The sequence below is a fragment of the Mus pahari genome, chromosome 5 (genome assembly GCF_900095145.1).
Source record: "Mus pahari chromosome 5, PAHARI_EIJ_v1.1, whole genome shotgun sequence".
NCBI classification, from domain to species: Eukaryota; Metazoa; Chordata; class Mammalia; order Rodentia; family Muridae; genus Mus; species Mus pahari.
Genome location: NC_034594.1, coordinates 6,930,634 through 6,942,629, shown reverse-complemented (window position 1 = coordinate 6,942,629; position 11,996 = coordinate 6,930,634). Strand labels below are relative to the sequence as shown.

Below are 11,996 nucleotides of genomic sequence, written 5' to 3'. Positions count from 1 at the left end.
CAGTCCTCCGCATCCCCATGCTGACTCTCCAGTCCTCCGCATCCCCATGCTGACTCTCCAGTCCTCCGCATCCCCATGCTGACTCTCCAGTCCTCAGCATCCCCATGAGGACACATGTGCCATACGAGAAAAGCATCCATCTTTTATACAGAAGACAGCAAATACTGGCTTACTGTAATTCCTAAAACTTAGCATCAAGGGAGAGTGAAATGAGAACAATAGGTTTAAATTTCCAGTGATCTAGTAACATTAGTTTGTGAATTTAATATCATGCAATTTAATCCAGCATTTGTTTAAATACAGCTTTTTAATGTTTGTGAAAAATTTTCTGCCCAACTATGTTAACAACTAAATAACAAAGAATATTGTTTAAAGAGGAATTGATAATCACGGTTTTTATATTTATTTCTGATTTTCTAGTCATTATTTTTCTACCCAGTGTATTTTTTGTCACTAACAAGTGACTTGGTAAGTAAAGAACACATTGAACAAATAGATTTGTGGCCAACTTTAAAACTACTTATACATGTTGCTAATAATACAGAAAGGGTATGAAAAATTCAAGTTCTAAAACTGTTGATTGATGCCTGAATTTATGAAAAATAGGGTTCATAAATTCATATTAATGCATTAAAGAGTGCATTGTACTGACTTAGTATAAAATTATCATGCTAAACTAAGAGAGGAAATGTAATACATTAAGTATTTTTTAAGATTCGTAATTGAATACTAAGCACTTATAAAGCTAAAACAAGGTCTTTTCTTAAATATTAAGTTTCTTTTGATGTTCACATAGACTAAATTAATGGAAGTATCAAATAATAACATTTTATAAAATGAAGTTTTATTTATAGAACTTGTCTGTTTCTCAAATCAAGTTATTAGTATTGTGTATAAACAGTCATGAAACTTTGTTAAGCATAATTTGAGGACAAAAAATGTTACAATGGAAAAAAGTTCAATAATAAAATTATAAAATGGCATAATATGCTATATTAATCAGGGATAAAGAAATCAGAAGTTACCACACATTATTTCTTCTCAAATAAGTGAAGCAGCTTCTACAATTGATACAATCAGTAACTTTTTTCACTTTAAAATACGCTTTACTACACAGAGACAAAGTGAGTGGCTAGTTTTAAATGATATTTTTATGAGGTAGTATTCTTTTACCAAGATAACTAGAGTATTCTTACTAACTAGTAAGTAATCTAGTAACTGAGGCAAGCCTAAACATTAGCTAGGTTGCTATAATAGCCCGAGGTAAGTGTGGAGATTACTAGGTAAGAGCTATCACTGCTTCTGCAGAGGCCCCATGTTAAGTTCCTAGAATTCACCAAGAGACTCACAACCGTCTGTGAACTCTAGCTCTATGGCATCCAACACCCTTTCTGGCACCTGTTGGCACTGCAGGAACAAAGTACTCATCACACATGCAGCCAAACTGTCTCATACATAGTAAAATAAAGTAGAATAAAAACCCAAATTGCACTTCTATGTGTATAGTTAAGGAAAATGAAATAAAATAATAAATATGTCTATTTTAGGCTAAGCGCCAGAAAACTGGAATAAGACATCTTAATGGTTCTTACTTTTTAGCAACATAGGCATGAAGTGAGTTTATAAACAGATTTAGAAAAGTATTCACTTATTACATGAGAAAACCTGTCTGTATTGGGAATATATAATATGTGATCTAATATAGGAATATAACATTAAATGTGTTTCTAATTTCATGACTTTAACATACTAGCAAAAATTACATTAATAGCTTGTTCATAATGTTAAATTTTCCATTCCACAGGATCTCACTTGATTTTTACTAGTAGCTTTTGAGGAAGGTAAATTGCTAAGGTTTTCAAAAAAAATAAATGGAGTTTTTCTAGGCCTCCGAGGCAATATACAGTTGACCACAACAGTGTTCTTGTTTCCTTCTCTTCTTTGTTTCAGAATAAAGAGCCTTAATATGGCCTTCTATAGAGAAGTTTTCTACATGATCTTTGGCACATTTTTTAAATTATACATGGACTAGATCAGTTTGCACTATGTCCAAAGATACACAGACTGAAAAGGTTGCTCAGTGTATGCTTTACGCTTTCAGTGACATTAAAATACCTCTCTTGTAAAGTATATTAACTATTTCTAACACAACTCAATGTGCTTTACTAGATAATGCTCACACCTTAGGAAAAGAGAAAATAATATAAAAATTGCAGAGAAAATATCATTTGATATACAAGATCAAGTTGATGGTTAGACCATTTTTAGTGGCAAATTTTGATTCTTACAGATGAAATAAAAATGAATTCTTATGTGCTTAATTTTATTTAAGTTTTCATCTTCAACATGAACTGTGAGGAAGGCTAGCCCTTGGCACTCATTATAGATCTCATGACCTGGCCCCATTGCTAACTGTGTTCAGCGTCATGCAGAATCATAGATGTAGAGACAACTCAGATTTTCAAGTGCCTGTACAAGGTTGCATTAAGTTGGGCCTTGGAATTAATCCACTGCTAAGTTTAGTTTTCCTGAAATGTCATTATTAGTTTTAAAAATGACAATGCAAGAAAGAAAGAAAGAGAAACCATGTTTGTGGAAATAGAACTAATTTTATTCATAATCTTTGTCAATTCAACTACAAAATTCACATTGTTCTCAACTTCCTGGCTTGTAATTAATAACATAGAGTCATGACATTTATACTCAGTCACATTGCAAGGAGGTTGGCATGTCATTAAGTATACATTTCCCTTAATCTTAAGCTTAAAGTTTTCATTACTAAGTATGCTTATGTATATATACAAATAGGTATAGATAGTTTTAACAATTGTCATACTATTGGAGTCACAAACATGACTTTTATTTTGCTAGAGTATTATTCAATGTAATAGGGAAAATTATGAGATGTAACTTCAAACACTATTTAAACAGACATCCATGTAGATAATTCTGAAATAAGTTATATAGAAATGTGTAAAGGTAAAAATAGTGAAGTAATCAAGAGTAATCTATTACTGTAACTCCATGCTAAAAACCAGTGTCAATATTTAAAAGAAGTCCAGATTAGTTTGAGCTATCATCCAAATTACCAACATGTACCCTTCTGATAGATAACCAGGTAGCAGTGATCTGCTATCTATGCCTCTGCATTCACAATATTAGTCCAGTACAAGAACATATTCCTCATGATTCTGCTAAAAGAATTCCAATAGAACAGTTTTTCTCTGCAAACTGGCTGTTCTGAAAGTTCAAGAAAATCAGATAGCAGATTATAAAATCAGTCTTTGTATCCAATAGGCATTCTAGCAATGGGTTCATTTTTAGAATAGATTTCTCTGTGGAGACTATCTTACCTAATGCTTGGTACAAATTGACTCTTTTTCTAGAACACCAGTTTGTAGATCGGGTGTGTTGATGAGCATGTAATGTACTTTTAAAATCATTGAATAACCCCTCTAAACAAGACAGACAAATGAACTGTCATTTCTGTCTCTGGAATACATGATATATACTGATATATACTGTTCCTTTCTCTGTATAATTAGGGTACAAAGTGCTGAGAAACCCCTTCCCTGTAAAATATTTTGACAACCATATGCATGCTTAACTTAAATACACACTACTAACCAGATATGGCTCTACTGGAATTGGGTGCAAAGCAATGGCAAATTTTCAAGTCAGGTTTTAAAACACAACCTGGAAATGATGCCAGAATATTAGAAGGCCATCCCAGAAGTTTTAAAAATTAATGATTCTGATCTCTTTGTAACGTGGATTTTAGATGAGAAAGCTAGGCATGCTTTTAGTGTGATGCCAGGCACCAGGAAGTTTATGAAACCTATATGAATTGGCTCCTTAGGGCCCTGTTTTGGAGTAAACTTTAGTTCTATGTCCAGTTAATAGAAATGATAAACTTTCATTCACTTGGAGTAGAAAAATATCACTTCTTTAGATCAGATGTGAAGTGATGGGTAGAGAGATATTAATAAATTACCACAAAGTAAGTAGCTATTATAGGTTGAAAAAGTAGGAAATCCATTTGGAATAACTTGTCTACATACACAGTAGTTCAGGTGCACTCAGTCTTTAGCAATTTTACAAGAACATATCAATATATCCCTGCTCACCAAAGCCACAGTGTAGGCTTAGAAACACATTCTGAGTCTTTTGGCATCAAATACATTATGCTTGATAGGCTTGAAGAAAACTCCTTCAATAATTATTTTTACTGAAGGCAATTTCTTCCTTCACAGTTTTGATAGCAAAGTGGACTTTGCAAAAAACCTTTGGCTAACAGGGTCATGACAAACAGTCTTTGTATTGGCATTGTATTCATCCCTCTAAATTCATTTTCCTGTGAAATGTTTTGTACCTTTGGATTCACTGCTATAGATTTACATTTGAATTATTCATGCATGCCATGCTGTCAGTTTGGTAAGATGCTTACGAGATGAATAATCAAGACGGTATTTCATGTTCATTTGTTGTCTTGCATGCAGGTGAATCTGGTGTGGAAGAGTGGTCCCAGTGGAGCGCATGCTCAGTTACTTGTGGTCAAGGGTCGCAGGTGCGAACCAGAACTTGTGTATCACCTTACGGGACACACTGCAGCGGCCCATTAAGAGAATCAAGGGTTTGCAATAACACTGCCCTCTGTCCAGGTAGTGTTAGCAGCAACTACGACTGTGGATGTTTTGAATTGTGTCATGCTACGCATTTGGAACAATTTGTTATTTTCCTATGAACTGCATATAGGTGTTTTCATTAGAGTGTATAAGTGTAATTCTTCTCAACTGTGATAATTTACTCTGTATGCGATCATTTTTGCTTTCTGAGCAGTCAGGGTGTTAGATAAGTGACTATCTCCCTGCTGCAAATATGTTTGAAATGTGTGTATATACTTCAAAGAGTATAAAAATTCAGTTATTTTTTTCTTGCATTTTAAGGTGGTAAAAATATCCAAGTGCTATATGAGAAAAAGTTAAAATTTTAAGTATAGTAGAATATGACATGTAATCATTACATGATTGACATAGTTTGCCAGTCAGCAATCCTACCATTCATCTGGCCCTGTCAGGAAAAAAAAAAAAGTGTAGTAGACCTAAAAATGATCTGTCGTTTTACTTCATAAACTACCTTGAAGTGATTCTTTAAATGCCACAGAGGGAGCTGGTTCAAGTGAAATATATGTTGCATCAAAAAAATGTATTATTTAATGATGTACTAGGTCTCACTGTATTTATTTTATCTTCTCAAATCAATGAGAATTTTATTTGAATCAGTCCCAAAGCAAAGCATTTAGGTTGTGTCCCATCACTTGATGGATGGGTATAAGGTAAATGAGTGCAGCAGAAGCTGATACTAGGTTCACATGTAGAGTCTTTGCAGAAGCGTTTGAAAGGAAGATGTTCTAGAGAAAGGTCTTATTACTGTAGAAGACCCTGTGACCTTCAAGTCGTGCCTAAATATTTTCTAGGGGTCTCTATTTCCAGAGATAACTGGTTCTGCACTTGATAAAAATAAGACTGATGGACCTGGAAGAGTGGTCAGAAGTCATGTCAATTTCTAAGTAGGCAAATGTAATAATCATAAAGCATTAGGGAGGTAGCTGTTATTTAAGTGGCTGAAAGGCTTCAAATTTTCACTTCTGGTGATCTGCTTGGCTGCAGCATGAATATACTCAGCACTCCTGAATTGTGAGCTCAAAATTCTCTCAGGGAGCAGTTTTATGTTATGAGGGTTTTAAAAAATCCAAAAAACAAACAAATAATAAACTAACAAAAACAAAACAATACAAACAAGCAACAAATGATCCTCAAGAAAAGAGAAGGGAAGGAAATGGAAGGAGGCATTGTGGGAAGGATGTAATGAGGTGTGAGAAACCTTTGTGTCAGAATTGAGAAGCAGAAAATCAACAGATGAAAACATAGTTAAACTAAGACTATGCAGGGAAGGAAGACATAATTATAACAAAGGGGCAATAATTGCTACTGAAAGTCGGCAGGCATCAGTTAGAACTGCGTTAACACAGAAAGAATATGGGATGAAAAATAATATGGTTCAAAGAGGGGAAAAAAGCATGTAAGCCTATTATGGAATGATAAAGATGACAAAGTATAAAATCAGGAGTTGTAGACCTAACACATAGCCACAACATGAGCTGAGAAAATAAAAAGGAGACACAGAGAGGCAGAAACTTGGAGTGTCATAGTGAAACCCACAGATCTCAAACATTATGCTGTGTACCATTATTTGCCTAGGAATAGAATAGGTCTTCTGGGAGAATTCTTCCCCAGGAAGCCTAACCACAGTATTTTCATGATGATTTACAGAGTCCAGTTCCCTGTTCTCATCATTTAAAACAGTATCAATAGAGGGGTCTGAGACAGTTGACATATAAATTTATCTTATGATAAGTACTTTGTATCAACATCATTTGCCATGACAAGAATAGTGTCTAATGGCAAACATATTCTCAGGTAGGAATCTGATTGGTCTCCAGAGTGCTGTCCACCAACTTCCATTCGCAGCTTACTTTCCAGTTACCAGTTATACAAACTGTAAGGGTGACATAAGGACGTCATCATTCTCTATCGGAGGAGGATGATTCAGCCATTGACAGGGAATATAAAATATCTGTGAGAAGATCCTAATCTCTTCCACATGTGGAATGGCTAAATTCTTTCTCCCTGTGTCTCATGTGAAGAAAACTGAGTAAAATCTCATTGGATAGCTTTTTGATTTCCTAAATATCTTCTGATACCATCTGTAAGAATATAAACAGTTGCAAGTCTCTCTTTTAACCTCATGTACATAAAATATTTGTCTTTTTAAATTTTGGTTGAATATTGCTTACAAGAGAAGTATAACATTGTTATACTTCAGTTTGTTAAATTCAGAGTATTTTTTAAATTTTATAAATAAAAGAGATCAGCTTCATTATCTTAAAATGTCAGATAACTACATAATTATAGGAAATAGGATTTTCTTTCATACACTGGTTCTTTCTGTCCAGTGTATTGGTAAATGTTATTTTTAATATGATATATCATGAAAGCAATAAAAATGAAAACTAAAATCTTTAACTGGTTTAAAATTCAGAAGTATTTGAAATAATATAAACATCTATCTAAAATAATAAATTCTCCTTAAATTTGTTCACAAATCAATATCTCACATGTCAAAGAGAACTCGAATTTTGGTGTTCTTTCATTTATGAACTTGGAACAAGAATGAATGACTTGCCTAGTAAGTTAACCCTCTACAAAATATATAGAAGCAGAGAACCCACACTTATTTGTATCATGAAGGAAATGCCTTAATATTACAAATGAGTTATTTTCATTATCCACATAGTTTTCTTTCATTCAGATTCCCTAATACACAATCACACTGGGCTTATCCCAATTTTTTTTGACTTATCATTACTTTTTATTTGGCAGGTTTGTTTGTTTGTTTGTTTGTCTACTCCCTCACATCAGAGAAGAAACATGTGAAATATTCTTAAAGTAAACTGGGAAACTTAGAGAGTGGCATTTGATTATGTAGTTACGGTCCTAGCTGAATTTCAGGTCTCTGTTCCACCCCAGGGTTCTCAACCTCTGTTGATTAAGCACCAACACTTCAACCCTGAAGTGCTTTGTTCCAGGAGAACCACACTGCTCATTTGAGTGCTTACCAGCATCCTTGGCTTCTACCCATTTGATGCCAGTAGCCCTTCATTTCCTTATACACTGATAAAACCCAAACCGTCTGCAGATATCAACCAATGTTCCCATGGGCGGAGCTACCTCCAGTTGATAATCGCTGATCTGTACTAAACGGAGATGAATATGTAAACGTTCATATAAGTCTACAGAATGGTTTGGGATTTATTTTTGTGAATGTCAGAGTTGTCATATTCACTTATTTACAAAGTGAATTCACTTATTTCTTATACTTTCAACAATTATTTTATATATAATTGCAACCTAAATCATATGAGTATTTGCAGATGTTTATTTCAAAATCTGGTGATAATTTTTGTATAATGTATATATTTTATATTCTCTTTGGTTTGTAATAAGTAGAGATGTGACAGTATATCTGGTACCAAATATTAGGAAGAAAAGTACAAAAAAGGATGAAAATGATGTCCATTAAATTACTTTATTATTACTATTTCTCAAATTTACTTGATAATTCATAAATTTTAAAATTTTACTGTAAAATAAACAACCTTATATAAAAATTTCATAATAAATTGAAAATGTGACCTCAGCAAAATTCTTATGAAGAGCCTCTCTAATATAATTTTTTAGAATCTATAAGTATTGTAAAGCATGTGCACTAATTTTAAGCCAATGGAAAAGCCTCTAAAATAACAAACTAATAATAATTTCTTTTCCCATATAGCAGTTAGCATCTGAAGTTATGTAACAGAGTCACAAAACTGCAATGTATATCAGTAAAGACTATGTAAATTGGATAAGAAGCATTAATTTTCTGATTCCAGTATCATGATTTAATTAAGCTGCTAAATCCCTTGTAATGTTTTGTGTTCACGAAATATATATATATATATATATATATATATATATATATATATTCAATTTAGCTGTTTAATGTTTTCTAGCATTGTGCTGTATACATTGAGTAATATAGTAATTTGATAAAAGATCATATAGTGTCATAAATTCTTTACATAGTGGAGCAGCTTATCATTTCATTGAAACGTTTGATAACTGAAAATAAATACAAAATAGATAAACATGTAATTAAAAATTAAATATATTCAAATATTTTTAGAGAAATTCAGCATTGAATGATGTTTACAAACATGTATGGACATATATATGTATATATTTAAAATCTATATAGCATTTATGTGTACATAGCTACAGCAGATATCGGTATTCTCTTATCAATGGATACTAATTAGCCTTGAGTTTTTCAGATTGCCATGAGATAGATGAATATATATATATATATATATATATATATATATATATATATATATATAACACACACACACACACATATACCTACCACTTTCTGGTACTTTTCCTATCTATTATGTTTAAAAGACTTTCTAAAGACTTTCTAATGACTTTCCTAGAATCATTGAATAACTTTTATTGAATAATATTCTAATTGGGTTGCTGTTTTCAATGATTGAATGCATCTTTACAATTTATTGCAATAACTCAACAACCTGAGTAGGTGGAAATAATTTACCTAAATGTTAAGGTGTGCCATTTTTGTGAAATTCTTTTGAAATTTAGTCATAAGTCATTTAAATTACCATGTAATTTATGTATTAAAATATGCTTCTGTTTTGAAGTGTATACACACACATTGTGACACAATTCAATATTAACATAGTTTGTAAGACAATATAATATTCTTTAAAGACCCAAATAAAGCAGTCGTTAAGTACTTTTAACACAACACTGGTAAGAACTTGTAGTAACGCACTGGCAGATTAGCTGGACTTCAGCTTGAATGTAAGAGGATGAGCGAAATAAACATGAAGAAAATTCTAGAAATATCATATTCACTTAGAAATGCCGTTTTCTGTCGACTTGCGCTTTGAGCATGCGGCTGGGGGAGGAAAGGAGTCACCTTGACCCTCGGGACTCAAGGCTTTCTCAGTGTTTAAAAGCAGAGGCTTAGCATCAAGAGAACTGGTTCTCTACAGAGCCATCTCTCCTGGGTTCTTTGTGCTCACTTAATTGGCGAGGTAATACACTGGTGCTGATAAACAGAGTGAGAGCAGTAATTCGACATTCAGAAAAGGGATTTAACCTCTGAAGTTCAGTAAGCGTTTGTAAGATATACCGATATTTATTTATACCTATGAAGGAGCATATATTTTTGTTTCCAATTAAGTATGAATTATAGATAATGGGATATTGAAGCACTGGTATTCCATGGTTACTTTATTTCTGTTTTTATATAATTTGGGTTTTATTCTTGTTGCTGTTTTAGAAATATAATTAGGAGAGCTTACAGGTCCATCAAACTAGCAGAGGAGGATGGTCATTTTCTAGTTCCATGGCTTTTAAAGTGATCTCAGAGCTCACCTTGAAATGGGGAAGAGAAGGACCCTGTGGCAGTAGATATAGTGGTGGAAACAACCTCCTACTCAAAAGATAGTGAATGTAACCCCAAAATTTTAGATGAAAAAATTTATTTTAAAAAAGATAGCTTAAAATGTTTAAAATATACATAACAAATTTTCAGGAACTCTTTTGCATTATCTGATAAACAATATTTCAGAAACTTCATAGGTACTAGAATTAAATTGTTCCTTAGCTATTTAAATACAAATTTAGCTCTAAAAGTTCAGCCCTGTTATGAGAAATTTAATTTTCCTTATTCTTCATAGGTGACCATGCTTTAAAAATAACTTAAAAATATTTTATCAAAAGAAAGAAAGAAAGAAAGAAAGAAAGAAAGAAAGAAAGAAAGAAAGAAAGGAATTTTCACTTAAAGAGGTGAAATGGGGAATAGTTTAAAACATAATTCAAGAGTAGAGAAAAAGTACATCTAGTTTTCTATTCTTTTAATACATTCGAAATTAAATTTAAAAGCCTATATCTAATTAGAATTTTATTCAAAGTGAGTTTTCAAAACATCTTCATATTCTATTTGATGATTTGTTTTCTTAATTGTGCAGAACAAAGTCTTTGCCCTTGGTTCTCTTCTTTGTGGCTGAAGCTTCTTTGCTTTATTACAGTACATGGAGTTTGGGAGGAATGGTCACCTTGGAGCTTATGCTCCTTCACATGTGGCCGAGGCCAAAGAACACGCACCAGGTCATGCACACCTCCTCAGTATGGAGGAAGGCCCTGTGAGGGACCTGAAACTCATCACAAGCCTTGTAATATTGCCCTCTGTCCAGGTAAGCATATTTGGCAACTGATGAAGCTTGCATTAATGTAGTTCATATATTTTCCTGTTGTGCATAGCATACATAAAACATACAACTCTTATTGAGCCTTGCTGAAAAGTGTTTCCTCTCATTCCTGTCTCTTATCTGGGTGAAACAGGATAATTTCCTTGGCTTTGTCAAAATGAATACATACTCCACAATTTCAAGAAATTAAGAAGAAACACCCATAAGAGTGGAAAGTATTGAATGAAGTACCCTAGTGTCATTAAATGTGGTAGTTTGACGGTTGTACAGTTTAATCTAGTACTTGTTATAAGCTTGATGTCCGGGATGCCTTAGACATTATTTTATGATGTATAGATGTGATAGGAAATAAACAAATAATAATGTAAATAGTTACTATTACTGTATGTCTCCTTGGCTTCACCTGGACTGTGGTGCAGACAAGGTCAGAAGAAACATACAAAACCACAAATTGCATTGATTGATCCTCACAACTTTATGATTTAACATGTGAGTTGCTGTTGGGAACTAAAAAGGGGGCCCAGGGGATATGCCCTGGGGAAGGGAAGGGGCCTAGAGGATGCCCTGGGGAAGGGGAGACCCACACCCCACCAGAGTTTTACCTATTCTCTGGTCTGTCAGGCGTGGGAGAGCTGCCATACACTTTCCACTCAACCCCAGGTGGGCATTCCTCTGACCAACTCTTAGGGGTTTGGCAAAGGGGCAGCCCTACCTGGGAACCCCGGAGCTACTTTGCTAAAGCCACCAGGGTTATAGGAGAGAGGGATGAGGGAATAGAGGTTCCCAACACTGGCGAGAGTGAGCGCAGTGGATCTTGATTAGCAGAGACTATGGTTTTAGAGCTTTATTGTAGAAAGGCAAAGAGAAAGAGAGGAGGGGGGGAGGGGCAGAACAGCCCTTTTTATGTTTTTTTTTTTTTTCTGTTGCTAAGTAACTGGGGAGGAGTATAGCCTGAAGTTCAGAAGCTTGGGCCATTGCCTACATGACTTCTAGCCATGCTTCTTTTGTGGGGGGCTGTGAGGGACAGTAACTTAGGCAGGAGCCAGAGTTCCAGGAGCATGAGGGAATGCCTACCATGTCATGTAGGTGAATTATC

General features: G+C 34.0%; 1 protein-coding gene across 1 annotated transcript in view; it reads left to right on the top strand.

Moving 5' to 3' along the window:
• Positions 1 to 11,996, top strand: part of Adgrb3 (adhesion G protein-coupled receptor B3) — a 719,524-nt gene that overhangs the window by 249,478 nt on the left and 458,050 nt on the right. Inside the window, exons 4-5 of the mRNA XM_021197371.2 lie at positions 4,500 to 4,661; positions 10,721 to 10,885. Coding sequence (XP_021053030.1) covers positions 4,500 to 4,661; positions 10,721 to 10,885 — 327 coding nt within the window. The remainder of the gene's footprint in view (positions 1 to 4,499; positions 4,662 to 10,720; positions 10,886 to 11,996) is intronic.